The sequence below is a fragment of the Cyprinus carpio genome, unplaced genomic scaffold (assembly GCF_018340385.1).
Source record: "Cyprinus carpio isolate SPL01 unplaced genomic scaffold, ASM1834038v1 S000006696, whole genome shotgun sequence".
NCBI classification, from domain to species: Eukaryota; Metazoa; Chordata; class Actinopteri; order Cypriniformes; family Cyprinidae; genus Cyprinus; species Cyprinus carpio.
The window spans coordinates 152,421-171,666 of NW_024879308.1; the positions used below are offsets into that span (position 1 = coordinate 152,421).

General features: G+C 36.7%; 1 protein-coding gene across 7 annotated transcripts; it reads left to right on the forward strand.

Annotated features, from left to right (window-relative positions):
* Positions 1 to 647: 647 nt before the first annotated feature.
* Positions 648 to 18,197, forward strand: LOC109108784 (septin-6-like). Of its 7 annotated transcripts, none has more exons than XM_019121890.2 (11): positions 649 to 737; positions 2,406 to 2,520; positions 4,796 to 4,991; positions 5,889 to 6,075; positions 7,587 to 7,748; positions 9,868 to 9,964; positions 12,404 to 12,572; positions 12,920 to 13,052; positions 13,261 to 13,451; positions 14,822 to 14,867; positions 18,081 to 18,139. In XM_019121890.2, exons 1-10 carry the CDS (start codon positions 708 to 710, stop codon positions 14,823 to 14,825), a joined length of 1,284 nt encoding a protein of 427 aa, XP_018977435.2. In that variant the 5' UTR covers positions 649 to 707; the 3' UTR covers positions 14,826 to 14,867; positions 18,081 to 18,139. The 7 variants fall into 7 exon arrangements, with proteins under 7 accessions (XP_042611358.1, XP_042611359.1, XP_042611363.1 ...); XM_042755426.1 differs by lacking the exon at positions 18,081 to 18,139 and adding an exon at positions 15,526 to 15,566; XM_042755424.1 differs by lacking the exons at positions 14,822 to 14,867; positions 18,081 to 18,139 and adding an exon at positions 17,083 to 17,293 and having other exon boundaries at positions 648 to 737.
* The last annotated feature ends 1,049 nt before the right edge of the window (positions 18,198 to 19,246 follow it).

Consider the following 19,246-nt stretch of genomic DNA (forward strand, 5'->3'; position numbering starts at 1 on the left):
ATGAAGGTTTATTTCCTTATTTTTTTAAATGTTACGTCAGTTTCCAAATAAATCACCTTCCAGCAACTTATGACTCTAGTTCATTCATACATATTAAAATGTATAGTATAATCTACGTCATGTGATGTAAATGAGTCAAATGAAGTTAGGAAAGCATAGAGAACCTAAATCTCTATGCTTTCATAATGCTGACGAAAATAATTCCTATTGTTCGCGTGGACATAAAAACTTATGCATTACATCCAAATATGGCGATAATTAAAATAACGTGTTGTTATGATAAAATGTTTTGAAATGGGCTTTGGAATATTACTTTTAAACATTTAACTTTTGTGACATATTTACTTCGTAACTTACTGAAATATTAATTAAAATAAAATGCTTTATGCCATTAAACACTTTACTGTAGTTGTTATTAGACCTAGAAATACAATAGTACGAAGAGGACTATACCATTTAATGAAATGGGGGGCATAGTGTGATGCGATATTTTGATTGTCATGATAATTTTGAGTGTTGTAATTTTCAAGCTATGTGTATTTCGGCTATACGTTCATTCGTATACAATAACAATTAAAAAAAATTGTGCAATTATAAAAATAACAGAAGCTGAATGGTACAGTCCATCGTATCTGAGTTCGTCGCTGTCGCTGCTCTCTGCGTGCGCGCTGCAGTTTCCTGTGAAGCGTTGATGCAGGAGAGAACCCATGGCGGCCACTGAGATAGCGCGACAAGCGGTAAGAGCGCTGTGTTTTATTACAAAGATGTGCTTTGGGTTTACCAAACTGGACTGGCGAATTGGTACCAGCTATTTTAGCGGGTGTGACAATTAGTAGAATCCAGTAGGTTTCGATATTCGTGAACGTACGTTAGTTCATGGCCCATTATCAACAAACTGATCATTATACAATATTTAAACGGCAGTTATTGTTTGCGTACACGATTAGAATATACAATCACATTTTTTTCGCACATTTTACATTATCTCCATGCGGCTGTTTTGAGGGAAATGGCTTAAAGTTGAGGGCCAACAATAACGCACGAACACCACGGTTTGAAGTGAACGCGAATGATGGATTTTCACAAACAACGATTTAAAAAAATACGGTCACGTTGCATTGTATTAAACGGCAGTTTAATATGATTGTATTGTATTGTAAATTCTATTAAATTCGAGCGCGTCTAGTACCGTTATATTTAGTTGCATTAGCATCCTTGTATCCCCTCGGCACGCTGGGCGTTGTCTTTCATGAAGTATTTCGCACATTTAATGTCAGAAACTGGCATATAAAACAATTCCAGATGTATTTTTTATCAACTTGTGTTTTGTTCACTCTGACGTCTCTAATATGAATATGTTACGTAGCTAACGTGAGGCAGCAGGCTCGAGACTGAGCTCAAAGGCTGGTGAGATATCAAAAATGACGTCTATATCAGTCTTTACTACACAAACCAGGGGTTTGAACCAGTATGGTCTGGTTACAGAGCAGCCAGTGGGGTGTTTCAGTCATGATGACCCCCCTTTGGACTCCCTATGGTTGTCTGGTTTGAGAATGTTGCACATGTGGGTCAGATTGTGACTGTTTGTTCAGTCAATAAGATGCTCTTACAGTCTGACTTCTCCTAGTTGCTTGTTTTGAAGTTAATGAAATGTGCATGTTATGGTTAGTGTTATTCCTCAGTGATCCTCATAACAGAACTGATCATTTGTGCTGAAATGGATGCACTTTCATTGACCGTTCATTACAGTTTTAATTTAATGTTTCCATTTGGATGATGGAAACTTTATTACATTAGACCTGTGCTGATTGAATGCTCACTCTTCATTTTTTATTATTTTTAGCAGAAATCGAATGACACATTCGCTCTGCTCATCGCATAGGTCACACATATACAAACACACCAAAGGATATGCTGTAAATGTGGGCAGAAAGTTTTTTGGCTGGCCAGGGTGGCAGACCTGTAGAGGAAGTGTCGAAGTATAATATGGCCTAAATTTGACATCTGTGTTATGTCATTTACAACAACTTTGCTTCATAGGTATCTGTTACTTGGTAACAGTATCATTTATCTACAAAAACGTTTACGTGTCTGTCTGCCTGAATGTGGTTTTCAACAGTTGAGATCAGACAGGAAAGAGGAAGTGCATAGAGCTGAACCTTTGAGATCTGCACCATAGTATTACAGTTTGTCAAAGATCTTACGTAGTGTCCATGAGGTGCATGCTATGTACTTTTACTTACTAAGTTGACAATGTTTCTTTTTTAAAAAAAAAAAAAACATCTTCATAAATGAAAGTGCTTACAAAGACTTCGCATTGCTGAGAAACTGTGTGCAAATGATCTTTTTTGGTGAAAGTCGTCATGCTTGTTTAATTCATATGGTTTGCTTTTGTTTTATTTTAGGGAGAGGGTGCACGTGCCGTCCCACTCTCTGGTCATGTTGGCTTTGACAGCATGCCGGACCAGCTGGTCAACAAGTCCGTCAACCATGGCTTCTGCTTCAATATCCTCTGTGTGGGTGAGTGTGTCATGCAGGAGCTCCTTTTTTCCTTGGGGCGAAACTAACCATTTGCTTCAGTGCGTGTCACACCCCTTCACTGTGAAGGCAAACTGATTCTGTCCTGTGACCCACTTACTAAATACTGATGCACTGATGGAGAGCAGTTGCAGGAACTCACAATTTGGTTTCATTCATACCCTGATTTCATTTGTGGCTTGCTAACTGAAGGTTAGACATTTTCTGTTCTTACTCTCAAAGAACAGTAAAAAAACAGAAGTAATAATCTTTCAAACCAATTATTTAACGTGGTAAGTAAAAAAAATAGTACAAACATATCTTCAAGGGGACTAGCCTGTGTCATCAAATCGGTCCCTGTATGTTATGAAGATGAAAATGTTATGGGAGTCAGTCTTAACAAGGTGCGTGCATGTGTGTTGGTTTGGCAGAGAGACTGCCAGATGAATTCGCCTCTTGAATCCAGGTGGTGTTAACTGTTGTTTTGGCTAGTGCTGCTGTTGTGTGTATTTCAGTTCAGTGTTGTTCATTGTCGAGTTGTAAATTTGTAGTTTTTTTGAAATCTGTGACAAAGAGGGTGATGTTCACACAAAGCAACAATGCATTTTGAGTAATCAAAAGTGGGTAGAGGAGGTCAGACGTATGCTTAACCACCACAAGGCAGAGACTGAAGGACTGTGCAGGTTCACCCTTGTTTTTATTAAACCTAGCCTAAACCATTTAGCCTAAACCTGTATTTTGTGAGTAACAATTCCTAGAATAACTTATTTCTGTAGGTTAAACAGTAGAGCATGGTGCTAACACCACCACTTTGAATCCTAGGGAATTCATGAATTAATAAAGTGTATATTTTAAATGCAGTGCAAATCCTTTGTGTCTGCTTAATAGATAAACACACAAAACATAACTAGTACTGTATGTTTAAAAAATGTAAAATTATTGATTAAAAATCAACAATGTAGTATATTATTTTTGCATGGTTGTTTATAAGTGAATTTACATTTATAGTAGATATAAAGTTAAAGGTGAAAAATTATGTTTGAAGTGGACTGCAAGAGAAAAAAAATATTATTTTCTTAATTAAATTTATTTATCATCGGGTTCTTGATCATCCTGTCTTACAAAAACAAAAGTGTGATGCAGCCTTGGGTCAGTGTTTTAATAATAATATTGAAATTTGTTTGTAAAATCAACAGTATGGTCTTTTTTTAGCAAACTGCGAACTAAGCAAATGATGCTGTCCCCTCACTAAGAAGCAATAAGCCAATAATCCAAGTAAATTTCTAGCTAAATCTTGTGCCTGTGATACTATGATGTCTTTATGCTCTTGGTATTCACTTTGCCTTTTGAATTATTTATACAAAGACATTGTTTCAGATTCTTTGTTAGCGTCCCCTAAAGTTCAGGGCATCTGCCAGGGCTTTCTGCTAAAGCTGTAAGGAAGTAATGACAGAACTCTCTGGAAACTAGTGTAAAGGGAATTTGGCAAATGGCAAGGGACTATTGTCAAGCAGGCCCCTCTCTCCTCTCTTCATTCTTGATCATTTAGGTTCAGCTTCAGTGCTCCAGGTTTAGTGAATGCTGAGTGCTTTGGCATGCTGTAAATATCACGTCATGATTATCTGGAGAAGAAAGGAAATGCTTGTGATTTATATAACCATCAGCTTTGATTGAGTTATGTGAAGTTTAATTCAGTTTCAAAATTTTTGGATGCTTTTTGATAGTCAGTGCTCATCAGGATTTGATCTGGGTTTAAAATTGCTGCTTTATTTATAGGTGTCAGACGAGGCTTTTAGCTCATGCCTGTAGTGAGGGGCCTGTGGGAATGGGATCTGCAGGCTGAGTTTATGAAGAAATGGCAAATGTGAGCCATCCATATAATTAACATTCTGGTGGTGTTGCATGATGTCCATTTCTACTGCGCTTGTGGTTGTCAGGAAAGCAAGAATAGGACCTTTAGGCAGACTGAGCCAGGATTGCTGCATGGCTTTTAGATTTTTACACACCGATTATGTGTGTTAAAATCTGAAGTGTATGCATCAGCTAAATAGTGCACTTATGTATTAAATCTGATGTGTGTAATTTTAATGTTAAAAATCCTTTCTCCTATTCCTGTTTGATATTCTGAATACAGCTATAATACAGCAAATTTTATTTCATTATTTGAAATATCCTAGACACCATTATAGAAGAAAATAATTGAGAATTGTTTGTACATAGTGATATTTTGCATATCTTAAATTAAGAGCCTAGTAGCTTATTGCTGTTTTTCTTTCAGGGGAGACGGGTTTGGGAAAGTCCACCCTCATGGACACCCTGTTCAACACCAAATTTGAGGGTGAACCTACACAGCACAATCAGCCGGGAGTGCAGCTCAAGTCCAACACTTACGAGCTGCAGGAGAGCAACGTTCGCCTCAAGCTCACTGTGGTCAACACTGTAGGCTTTGGAGATCAGATCAACAAAGAGGACAGGTGAGATCTGCTTGTGATCAAATGAGGTTAAGTAAAATGATTCTTTAGCCGCTTTAACCAGAGGCATAATCAGTCCTATAATGATCCATAATGTTAGTTATAAGCTTCCAGCAGTACATTTGTCATTTGATTATTGGTAAAATCTACTTAATTTTTAATTGTTAGTGTGTGTGAAATATATTGTTATAAACATTATTATTATTATAATTATTATAAAAAATATTATAACTTAATATAAATAAGAATAATTTATATATTAAACTCTGTCTAGTATATTTCATAATAGATAATAAACCCTCAGATGAGATACCTTTTTACTGATAAATTAAAAGATTTTACAGAGGTTTCAGTACCCTTTAAAGCCCCTGTTTATTTTGGGACTTCATAGTCTTTGTGGCATTTTTCATAAGAAAAAAACTCACAGTAAAAGGAATTTAGTTGTTCCTGCTTTTCTTGATCTCTGTCATGTCACGTGACACTTTTGTGTGCAGAGCTCAATATAATATAAAGGTTGGATGGCATCAAGAAACTAGATATAACCCCACTTTCAGGGTTCTGATGCTGTGGACTAAGAAAGTGCCAGTTGTAAAGGATTTTCATGTCGTTCAGATTAGACTGAAACAGCATGTTATTAAGCTGAATGGTTGTGACAAGCTTTATTTTGCCTGAAGATGCACTTTTATGAGTCTTGAGCTATCTAACTATTTATAGATACCTGAACCAGTACTTTTCTCATCAAAGCGCACAGGGTTTTATTTTACAGTTCTGTAATAAGCCTGAAGCTTTAAACTCTTTGTACATTAACACTAATCTTACTTATATATGTGTGTCAAGTTTGTGTGTTTCTTTTGGTTGTAAGTAATTATTTCGAATAATTTTTTTTTGTTCAACTTGTAGTTACAAGTCTATTGTGGAGTTCATTGATACTCAGTTTGAAGCATACCTTCAGGAGGAACTGAAGATTAAACGCACCCTACACAGTTATCATGATACACGGATCCACGCCTGTCTGTATTTCATTGCTCCCACTGGACACTCACTAAAGTCCCTTGACCTGGTTACTATGAAGAAGTTGGACAGTAAGGTTAGTTATGTATTTTTTTTTTTTTAACAAATGTCTGAACACACTCATGACTGAGCAGTATGAAAATATATTTAACAGTAGAAATATCTTAATCTGTACAGTATTTAATGCAATGGACTATCAAAAATACATTACTTAATTTTTTTTATTCTAGCAAAAATAACTTATCTTTTAACCAATAATAATAATAATCATGTTTCTATTGAACTATTACAAAAATAGGCTTTTATTTAATTAATGTCTGCTATATATGTGGCTTAACATTATTTACTGTTTTACTGTGCAGAGCAGTTGATGTTTTTAAGATGTGTGTGGGTTATTAAGCATTCAGCTATTCTCTGTCATTGGAGCAGTGAAGGTCAGCTGTGTAATAATGCATTCTATTTCATCTCTTTCTGTGCTGCGCAGATTCCCTGAACAAAGATGCTCTCTTAGATCTGAAGCTGAGGTTTTTTTTTTATGTTTGAGAAGAGATTCCTGTGTAGTTGCACTGTGGCTAAACCTTTATTTAAAGTGCCTTTACAGAAAACAGACAAAGCGTAAAGCTAGTGGCCATGCAACTGAGAATAGTATTTAGATGGTGGTGTGGGTGGCAGGAGTGTAAAAAATTGAGTGAGTGGGATCAGAGCACTCCATATGTGCGCTTGTTGTGTTAGAGAGAGAGAGTCATGAGTGGAGGAGGGGTGTTTATTACCCCCCCCCCCCCCATTAGCATGGTTAGCACCTATCCTGCATAGAGATTTGAGATGTAAAGGAATTATTAATCCCCTAAAAGTCATTTACTCACCTCCATGTTGTTCCAAAACGAAGTCTATGAATTTTTAAAGAACATCCAGGCCATTGTTTCTATATAATGAAAGTGAGGCTCTCAAGACTGAGGCTCTTAAGCTTTAAAGATGCAAATGTTTATTTTTAGCTGAACTAGGCCTTTAAACACCCTCTCTGAATTAGTTTCAAAGTGAATATCAAATAGCTGCATATGCTTAATTCTGTTCCAGTTTGAGGCGCTTTCAGATGTGAGCAGGATGAGCTTATGTAAGCTTTCACAGTGTTCTATGGAGTCCATTTTGATTGCATTAACTGCTCCTAATTAAAGTTTTCCAAAGAGTAGTCTGTTTGTGCAAATACATGTGTCTGCAGCAGCCTCTGCACATGAAGTAAATGCAGTTATTTTTCTGCACTCTGTGTGCCATTTATTCCATTTGCTCAGGCATAACAGGAGAGAAGATGAGTGTCCCATATTTGTCTGGACTGTATTTGTTCTGAGGTTGATTTAAGTTGCTGTATTTATCTGTTTTTAGTATTTTACTGCCTGAGTGGTTGAAAGTTAGCTGTCTGAAAGGGAAATATTTACTCACTAGAGCTGTTTGGAGTTTTATACGCACAGCAATCTTCTGACCACTGCTGTCTTTGGTTGTCATCTTAATTCATGTGTATATAAATTGATTTAATTTCTGATTAATGATTGTTCCCAAATGCCTACAAAAAGTCTTTCTTCTCTAATGTTACAGGTGAATATCATCCCCATCGTTGCCAAATCAGATGCCATCTCAAAGAGTGAACTTGCCAAGTTCAAAATTAAGATCACAAGTGAACTGGTGAGCAATGGTGTCCAGATCTATCAGTTTCCCACTGATGATGAGACTGTGGCAGAGATCAACTCAACCATGAATGTAAGTAACCAAAAACATTTTTGGAGGGACAAAATCATTGAGCAAAAAGTGTGGTTTAATTAGGAGCTTCTCCGATGACACGTTTTGACTGTGTCCTGTGTTCAGATCTGTTCTACTCTCTGAACTGTAACATACATACAACTGAATGCCCAGCAAAGCTGTTCCAATTTACACATTTTCTGTTGTCGTACATAAAACAAGTATAAATAGTGACTTAACACAACCCATTAATACTACATGTTAACCAGGAGTCACTCTCACTATACTCCTGTCTTATAATTGCGACATTGTCTGATTAAATTAGCATGCAACTAGACTAAAGAGCAACTATATGCGGTGGTTTGACTAAATTCATTTTTTTGTCTCATGCATCATGCAGTTCACTGCCTGTGTCTGAGTAACAAACTATGTGCATATTAACAGATGAACTATGTTCATATTTATAAGCCCAAACAGTCAGGAAGCGACAGGTGCTTAGAAACGCTGTTTTGTACTTATTTATTGACGAGTCCGCTGCAGTGCGGCCAACTGAATGAGCAGCTTCTCTGCCGCTCACTGCACAGAATAGACGCTGAGAGAGGTGATACTGTGCCAGAAAAGTCAGTTCTCGTGCTCATGGGACAGTACTGGAGAAATCTAAATAAGTCGCTAGGTGTGTCAGTATGTACCCTTTAAGTTGCTAAAAAGGTCTGAAAGTTGCTAAATATAGTACTAAAAAAATCACGCTTGTGTGTGTGTGTGAGATGCAGGAGCTGATGGGGTGGTGGATATTTGAGGCGGTCAGTGTGGATATTGTGGCGGACCGCCACAAATAAATCAATGTATGGGAAACACTGGTGGATCCAGTTTTCCGCGATCCAGTTTCCCTCTTTCTCTCTCTCTCTCAAAAAAAAAAAAAAGGTTTTCTCAATGTACACGGTTCATCCATCCGAGGTCAGAAAATATAGAAATTCATAAAGTGGAATTCAAATTTTATCTTCCTGGGCAGGTTGCTCAAGTAGAGCTTATGGATGGGAAACGCTGTAAAATGATGTTCTTTTAATCTGTAGGTAATAATTGAGTAATAATTATTAATATTGCTTAATGCTTATACAAAAAACAGACTGCTAACCCTTAAAGTATTAAGCTTTGGTGTGCAAGTCATTCCACATTTTATTTGTTTCTGCTATGAGTGATACCTAAAATTGTGTATATAGTTGAGAAAGGTTTGGGCTTTGTGTTTTTGTCTAAAATCTAGTTACTATGTACTAAATAAGAGAAACAAAATGTACTTGAACTATTTTTATATTATTTGATTACAAAAACGATTAAGAATGATGCGTTCCACTTCCACTTGAAATCCTTTTACATAGAATCAATCACAAACGTACCATGTCATGTTTTGCTTGGAGATAACACAGCCATATTTGATACTTCAGTGCTTGTCCAGTTCTCATTTCACATCACAGTTTAGCAGTTTAAGTGAGAGAGTCCATATGGTGTTCAGCTTTCCTGCTTGTGTTTGCTCAAAGGAAATGACAGCACAAAAGGAGAGGCATTCTTTTTCAGTGTACTCTCACCACATGTTTTTACTGTGGGATAGACACACTCATATATTTTTCTCAGTGATTTTAAAGGCCACTCTTGTCTAGTAAATGTTGTCTTAACAAGGTAATTTCTTTCAGGGTTTCGCCATTGTGAGATGTAGTCCTTACTAGTAGAGAGGAGGATGCTGTGTTTACGCCCATACTGATTGACAGACAAATGTATTTAGTTAAACTACTGTTTTAGTAGTCTTGACGAGATTTTTTTTAAATTGTTTTTTGAAAGTAGTCACTTACTATAAAATTGTGATTGTAAACTGAATTTTCAGCATCATTACTCCAGTCTTTAATGTCACATGATCCTTCAGAAATCTTTTTTTTTTGTAATCATTATTATTAATGTTGAAAACTGGTGCTGCTTAATATTTCTGTTGTACAACCATGATACATTTTTTCAGGATTCACAGAACAGCATTTATTTCTTAATTAAATGGATTTAAATGTTGCATAATTAAGTCTGTTACTGTAAGAACTTAAAATAGACTGGAGTATTTCTGCTAAATTATTTGCTTGTGGCATTGTTTTGTGCTCTGCAGGGTCATTTGCCTTTTGCGGTGGTGGGAAGCACTGAGGAAGTGAAGATTGGGAACAAGATGGTGCGAGCACGCCAGTACCCCTGGGGAACCGTCCAGGGTAAGTGCTGGTCACGTCTTCTAGAGGAAATGACACTGAGCTCTTCCCTCAGTTTTGGCCTTGGCCTCTTTGTTCAGGACATCCAAACCCCATTCCATCCCTCCCTTTCTGCAGTACTGTGCCTGGACACTCCCATTCAACACACCATCCTCTTTCTCACTTGCATTTGTTTCACATCAGGGCAGAATGCTAATGTATTAGGGATGTCAGAATGAGAAACCGAGCTGTAATTTCCATGTGATTTATCATTATGAAGCAGCAGGAAAATTACATCAGTACAGCAATGATTGGTTGATGGCACCACAATCACAATCCTTTAGCGCACCCTATCCCAAACTGTATTATATGTAAACATATATATATATATTTTTATTTATTCCTGTGGCAAAGCTTTTCAGCAGCCGTTATTCTTGTTACGTGATCCTTCAGAAATCATTCTTATATGCCGATTTGCTGCTCAAGAAACATTTATTTGCTGTTAATTTTAAAGAATTTAAATTACATACACATATTGCAATGTCCTTTTGTCTTTTATGAAAAAGAGGATCTACAGTACAATGATGTTCATATGTCACGTTCAATAAGCGGTACAAATCCAGCTCACTTCATTCACAATTTGTCTTGTCAGTCTTTGTTAACGTGTGGTATGCTAGCAGTAATTTAATGCGTAACATTATAGCAGCAGTGCTCTGACTGTCATCAAGCTGTCTGTGACATTACTTTGAATCTCTCTCTCTCTCTCTCTCTATCATGAGGCTACGGGGCAGCTCACGTGCTCTTACTTAATTTTGCCTACTGCAAAGCTGACCAGACTGAGAAAAGAATTGCATATATATGATTCCTGTGTTTTCATGCATCACTGCTGCTGTTTACTTGTGATTCAAGGCACTTAGTTTACTTATTTAAAGGTCAAAGTTAAAACCATGCAGAAAGGGATGCATTTTCTATGCAAATTTATATCAGTGAGCTGAAAACATCCTGTAAACTTAGATTGAGAGAAGGCCACAAGCCATAACTAGAGACTAGAATATCAAAGACAGCTGGGGATGAGCTCCTTCGATGGGACAGTAAGCAACAACATAGTAGTGCACTAAAAATGCTTGGAACACCTTAAAAGGATTGTTCAACCAAAAATGAAAATTCTGTCATAAATTACTCACCCTCATGTTGCTCCAAACATGTAAGACCTTTGTTCATCTTCGGAACACAAATTAAGATATTTTTGATGAAATCCGAGAGCTTTCTGACCCTGCATAGACCGCAATGCAACTACCATGTTCAAGGCCCAGAAAGGTAGTAAGGACATTGTTAAAATAGTCCATGAGACATCAGTGGTTCCACCTTAATATTATGAAGCTACAAGAATACTTTTTGTGTGCAAAAAAACTAAAATAGCGACTTTATTCAACAATTTCTTCTCTTTTCTGTCTGTCTTCGATGTACGTTCACGACAATACCACACATGTTATGCACTATGCACACAAAAAGTATTCTCGTAGCTTCATAAAATTAAGGTTGAACCTCTGATGTCACATGAACCGTTTTAACAAGCCTTCAACGTGGTAGTTGTGTTGCTGTCTATTTAGGGTCTGAAAGCTCTTGGATTTCATCTAAAATATCTTAATTTGTGTTCCGAAGATGAATGAAGGTCTTACGGGTTTGGAACAATATGAGAGTGAGAAATTCATGACAGAATTTTCATTTTAGGGTGAACTGACCCTTTAACAAAGCCCTGGCAACCAACCAGAAAACCCCAGCACTGTGGCGCCTGGTTTTGCACAGACAAGCACCACTCACGATTTCTTAAGCAAATGTAAATAAATCTCTTTGTTTATACTGTTACAATAACAGCTGCAGGGAATGTTGGTAGTGTTAATAATACTAGATCACAGCTGGTCAGTTATACAAACTGACTGTTAAAAAAAGGTCATGTCCTTATATCAGTGGTATGAAATGGAAGAAGGCTATTAAAGTTTGTTGAAATTAATGTACTTTAAGAGTCTATTTTTAAAAGCGTCTATTTTAAGTTCTGTAAATGGTCACCATTTCTTATGAGCATTATTTTTGATCACATTGTCTTTTTTTACAGTCTTGCAAGATTTTTTCTTTAAATTCAAAAATGTAATAAAGTTTCTCAATTACACAATGTCATAAAAACACCTTGTATACCCCTATAAGAATTAAACACGTTCTTAAAAAATTGTCGTACCACTGTTACTTAGGATAGTATATCATGTCAATTACCCATCTGCAGCTTTTTAATAAACTACCCAGATCTTTAACTCTTAGACTAACTCCACCCTTGAAGGCAATGCGGTAATTAATGTGTATGGCATGTCCAGGAGGAAGCTATTCCCTTCTCTTTTCATATCCCTATATGACTGTGGCAGTCATTGGTGGTCATTTTCCATTGAATATCATGTGTTTTGTGTTTTCCAGTGGAGAATGAGAATCACTGTGATTTTGTGAAACTGAGAGAAATGCTGATCAGGGTCAACATGGAGGACCTGCGAGAGCAGACTCACACTCGCCACTATGAGCTATACCGCCGCTGCAAGCTGGAGGAGATGGGATTCAAAGACACCGATCCTGACAGCAAACCCTTCAGGTGAAGAGGGTCACAGTCACACTGAATGATCTGGAAAAAGTTCTCCACCACAACCTATGACAGAAACATTTATAGGGATAAATAAATGGTAAAAGGGATAGTACACTAATGTACGCACCCTCATGTCATTCCAAACCCATAAGGCTTTGGTTCATCTTCAGAACCAACCCAAGAGACCTTTCATTAAAAGTCCAGGCAACCAAAACCTAAAAGATCCAAGAAGATTATAAAGGCATTATGAAACGAATCCATACAAATTGAGCAGCTTAATCTCAGCAGTTTAATTAATTTAAAGTGATCTATCACTTTAAAAAAATCCCTTTTTTCCTGTGGTTTGTTGTGTTCAGCCTCCAGGAAACATACGAGGCCAAGAGGAATGAGTTCATGGGAGAGCTGCAGAAGAAAGAGGAGGAGATGAGGCAGATGTTTGTCCAGAGAGTCAACGAGAAGGAGGCAGAGCTGAAAGAGGCAGAAAAGGAGGTTTGTTTTTTGTTTGTTTGAAGACCATAATTATAGCAGTTTTGTAACAAATGTAGCCAAAGTATTATCCACCGCTCATGCAATGCAGTAGCTGTATAGCTGGTCTGCTTTATACAATCAAATGCATCCAAACATTATTTAAAAAAAGAGACCGTGTTTACTTCTATAAATTCAGTAACACACTGACTCTATGGTGTTCACATCACAGCTTCATGAAAAGTTTGACCGTCTCAAGAAGCTTCACCAGGATGAGAAGAAGAAACTAGAGGACAAGAAGAAGTCTCTCGATGATGAGCTGAACAGCTTCAAGCAGAAGAAGACTGCTGCTGAGCTGCTGCAGGCCCAGACCCAGCAGGCAGGGAGCTCCTCCACACTTAAGAAGGATAAAGAGAGGAAAAAGTAAGTATTGACCTCTACATGGTCCCTAACCCTCACAACCTTGCCTTCCCGAGATACCAGAAGATCGCGATGCAGGAGAACATGTGTGAACGTGTGTGTGTGTATGCATTTCACAGACCGCTCATGTAATATTACAAGGAACGTTAAATATAGATGATGACCAAAACTATAGAGTTTGGATGGAGTTGACAGTGCACTGATATGAAAATGAAAGCTCTAGTTTGAGCATATACACTACTGTTCAAAAGTTTTTCCAAAATTCTTTTTAAAGAAATTATTTTTATTCAGCAAAGATGCATTAAATTAGATGTTAGATTTAGAGTAGGTTTGTTTTAAATAAATCCTGCACATTTTTTATTAAAAACATACAAAACATATTAAGCAGCACAATTGTTTTCAACACTGAAAATAATAATAGATGTTTCTTGAGAATCACATCTGCATATTATAATTATTTCCGAAGAATCTTAATACTGAATTATTAAAACTGATGAATGTAGTAATTGCTGCTGAAAATTCAGCTTTGCCATCACATAAATAAATTTCATTTTCAGAAATGTTAAAATAGAGAAGTCGTTTTAAATTGTAATAATATTTCACAATAGTACTGTTTTTAGTATTTTTTAATTAATGCATCCTTGGTAAGCATAAGAGACTTCTTTCAACATTTTACCCACCCCGAAACTTTGGAACAGCAGTGAAGATACTCATATTGTTGTGCATTTATAATATAAAACATCCAGTTTATTTTTTTAGTATTATTCAGCTGTATTTCAATTATGATATGAAAAGATAGAGCATACATTAATTGTGATCTCTTTACATTACCCAGTCTGGTGTGTGGTAGTCTTGTTAGACAGTTCTGTATAGTTATAATTATATATGCTATATAACTAATTTTCTTGATATTAAATGATTACATTATTAACAGTACAATATTGCATTCCAATCATGCAGATGGTTACTAGTAATCAGAGCTCAAATAAATTGCTTCAGTAATGCTGGTAATCACCCATGGTTGTGTATTCAAGTTGATTTGCTGCATTCACCTGAGAATTATTTGGAAAGAAGACACTTGCACTGACAAGGTTTACTTTTTGTGTTTTTTTTCATATCAATCTCTTCCGTTTTTAACTGTTTCCCCCCTTAAGCTTCTTGTTTGTCCTCACAAGGCAGCACTTTTCTCAGCAACGAGTTACTGAGGAAACACTGTTAACAATTTATTGGAAATCCAGAGAAATGGTACAGTTTTCCTCAGTGCTCTTGCAAGGCAGGACATGTAGAGTATTCATTGTTTGATGTTGCATGTTTAAGGTGTCTTGTCTAGTTTGTGCACGTGTCATGTACGTCTCATCCATGCTGTTTTCCAGTTAACTCCTCACCTGCTCCCAGTCCCGCATGAGACACCTTATGCTGGTAAGGCTTTCAAAGTATCTCTTAAGGCACAAGCCCTCGTTCACACGAGGGAACTAAATTACAAAAACACATGTTATGATGGTGGTCAGTTAGACCGATCCTGTAATTGCTGTATTAAAGCACTGCAGTAGTAATTACAGTTTTTCTTATTCATGCTTAAAAGTGCTGGTAATGTGAAGAATGTCTCTGTGGCAGCAGCAGGGGATATTATGTCACCAGCGCCAGGCGAGAGTTTATTGCTCTCTCTGTGTGATGTGCAGCCATCTGCCATCTGAATCCATAACAATCTGCTGTTGTTTGCACTCCACTGCTCTTCCACGATCTTGCACAAAAGAGCCTTTAATGGCTCGGCTCCTAAAGCTGGGTTACACTAGTCCACCACTTGGCCTTGAAATAATGCTGTTGTTGAGTGGGCTATCCCTTGCTACAGACCTATCAGTAATAGGTAAATAACACAACAGAAGAGACCATATAATGAATTTTAACTGTTACAAAGAGAGAACAATACTAAGCCTTACCACATACACCTCCTGCAACCGCTTTGAAAAAATTTTAACAGATGCACAACTAACATTTTGGATCTTTTTTAATTAATGTGTGAATACAAACAGTGTGTAACCTGTAGGGAACAATAATCTTCCTTCTCTCTCGTTTCCAGTTCAGGATTCCTGTAGAAAGTGCTCCCCCTGCCCGCTGTAGTGATGAGCTCTTCCCTCCTCAGTGTTCCTGAGCCATGCTGTTCCCATCCCTTCCCCCCTCTCTCTCCCGTCCCCTCTGTTTCACGCATAACACACCTGAGGAGGGATATTAACTGTGAATGGAATCCTTCTTTAGATGGTTTAACTCCTTTTTTTAATTTTTTTTTTTACATGCGATTGTTTCTTTTCCTTAGTTTTACTTGCTGTGTTATGATGTCATGATGATATTGCTTTGTTCTGCATGACTAGTGTTTGATTCAACTTTAACATGAGTGGCTACTGTTGTGGGTGTGCAGTAGTTGAGTACACAGGTTAAAATGGGACAAATTATATTAGTAGTACCATAATTGTCATTAGTGTCGTAATAGGAAGATGTATGAGCTGCTTTCATTTTGGTCATGCAGTAAGATTTAAGGCATTTTTATCCTAGTTTCCAACAGAATGGTTAGAATTTAGGAACATTAGTAATGATTTTTTTGTCTCATTTTAGCTCATGCATGTTATACAGATGCTCTCTGGTCATCTGCAGCTATACCTCAATGTTTGTTTATATATTACATACATATAATATACATACATACACACATATATATATATATATATATATATAATATATATATATATATATATATAATATATATATATATATATATATATATATATATATATAACACTTGTCATTGGTATGCTTGTATTAGTTTAGAAAAACTTTGGCACATCTCATCCAAATGTAAGCACCTTTTTATAGCTTTTTATTTTTTGTGACATTTTATTTTTCACAAAGTTAATTAAAAAAATCACTTTCTAATAAATAAATATTGATGGCAAAGGGACTAATATTTGCATCAGTAATAAATGGCATTCTTTCATAAACCTTTCAAACTGTGCACAAGTTATTGTGTATGAATATCAGACAATGTAATTTCTACATTTTATTATTTACACTATTCATAAAATGTTTATGCACTCAGGGTGACATGGCCAGTGTTTGATTTGCTTACTCTGTAGTGAAAAATCTTGAGTTCCTCAATTTATGCTTTGATTTTTTGCTTTAGGGAGAAGCTGGACTAATACCTTTACTAAATCTTTATGCTTAACTGAGCATATATAATAAGACTAATCATACATCTGAATTTATTGTCTAAAGGTTTGGCCTGTGTTCTCAAGGGGTGAAGTGTTTGAGCAAATTAACTGAACCGTTCATTATAAGATCCTTGTATGACCAAATAGTGAGCAAATTTTGTCTAGGCGAGTCAGTTTTCTGAGTCGCTGCAGGAAATGACAATTTTATTTTGAGTTTAAGTTGTAAATTATATTTTCAAAGCTACGATTAGAGATACCAGACTATTCAGCAAAATCAGTTGGTTCTGTGCTGGATGATAGTATTTTGTGTTGTATCTGGATGCTGGTCTTTCAACAGGTGGCATTGATGTGATTGATATTTGTCACCTATTAACGCTTTTGCTCCCTCCAGTGTCCCTGCTCACTGCCGTGTGTGTATTTACTTTCCTTTGCAGTATTCCCTGGCTCTGCACTGAGTAGTATGGCTTTGATAAGGGACCAGGCCCAGACTCTTTGGTTAACCGGTAGCCCAGGGGGAGGCAGTGTGGACCAAGCCCTCTAAGTTTCTCATAAATCACCTCTTGTATTTTGATTTTGGGCTCTTTCTGTAGCTTTTACTAACACTGTAATTATTGTGTTACCCAAAACCTTTGCTTAAGGCTGTGCTTATTTGCGGTGAGTATCTTTTGTGATGCTTTGTGTGACTAATATGCTTAAAGGGAATAGTTCACCCAAAAATTTAATCTGCTGACACTTCAGTCACACCTCTGACCAGCCAAGATGTAGATGAGTTTGTTTCTTCATCAGAACAGATTTGGATAAGTTAGCATTACATCACTTGCTCACCAATGGATCCTCTGCAGTGAATGGGTGCCGTCAGAATGAGCGTTTTAAAACGACTGATAAAAGCATCACAATAATCCACAAGTAAAACACCACAAAAAACTCCAGTTCACCAAAGGTTTTCAAGTAAGCAAGTAATGTAAAGTTAAATTCTTCCAAATCTGTTCCGATGATGAAACAAACTAATCTACATGAGAGAGAAAAGTTTCATATTTGGGGGTGAACGGTTCCTTTAAGATTTGTGCCTCTTCAGAGAGCTGGGGAGGGAAAATGCAATCATTATAATCACTGTCCCAGTTCAACTGTTTTAGATTGAGTTACCTTTGACCATGGTTTTATTAAATAGAGAATCCAAGATTACTGAATCAATGCACGTTTAAATGCAAGTTGTGAAGAGAGGATGCACAATGCATTTGAAGCAGGCCAGAAGGACGTGTGTTCCGTTCCGCCCACATTCTGAATGCTTCATGCTTTTGGGCTGGCAAAAAGAAAAAATCTGAGTGGCCATTCCAATTGACTGTTGTAAACTTGTCTTCCTACTGGTGCTGATGAGTTCAGTGGCCTCCTTATACTTTCTCTAATCTGCATTTGTCTCCTCTCTTCTTTCTAGCTTCTTTTAACTCTGTCTTGGCCACCTGTTGGAAGAGGGGATTACAGCTTCCACGAGAACTAACGCGTCCACTCTTCTTGTCATTTTTCACTCCGTCAGCCTTGTTTGAATATTTAGATTGTTGTTTTTTTTACTTTCATGCTGAATGCCCTGTTGATGGCCTTATGTGGGCTTAACATGGTATTTTTCAACAAATATTAGCTGTGTTTTTCCTAATTAGGGCATGTAAGCAGTGCCCCTCATTAGTAGTTTTTTACCAAACACCGTTTGCTGGTGACACCAGAGCCAAAGCTCTGGTAGAAAGGCTGTGAACTAAAGGAATGCTTTGGAGTTTTTAGTTCATATTTTGTCTATGATATTGCCTTGCAGTTTCAATCTGTTGAATTAAACAATCATTTAGTTTCTTTCATGAGTACATGTGTTTGTGAATGAACCTGCATGTCATCATCAACATTAACAGTGTTAACTGTGAGGAGCAAACGGATACTAACTTATTTGCAAACACTATAATTTAGGTTGTGAATTAAGATGAGTAAGATTATCTTTAAGGACTTTTTGGACATGCTGGCTGTGAGTTTTAAGAAAATCCAAAGAAAATGAGCCCCGAAAAGTTCCCGGTGTTTTTAATGCCAGCAAAATGTGGTTAACCGAGATCTTTATTTGAAAGCATGGAGCTAAATGAAGCAAAACTCTGAGAGTTTTGTATTGTATGTTTTGTAATCCCCTATACATTCGAAGTTCTTAAAAGTGTCCCAGTAATATAGTGGTAATTTATTTAAGATATAATCTTGAAGAAAATGGAAGCACCTATTGAATAACCATTTAGGTCACATTCAGTGCCAATTTTAAATTCTTTATTTCTGTTTCTTTTGCATGCCCTGCTAACATATTTTTGTTCATGGAGTTATTCTTTGCTAAGACATATTTACTCTTTCAAATGCTTACTTTGGACTATTTTATTACATGTATTTATTCCAGGTACAATGTGCAGTTACATTCAGTTTATGAAAATGTCTTTTCCCATTTTGCCAAATATAGCATTTCGATATGTCAAGGGTTTTCAATTTCAAATTTTAATTTCAAATAAGTCAGTTACGAGGTACAGACGGTCATGCATAGGCTTTGTGCAGTACATATAATTTTTAAGGACCTATTTTGCGTATCAA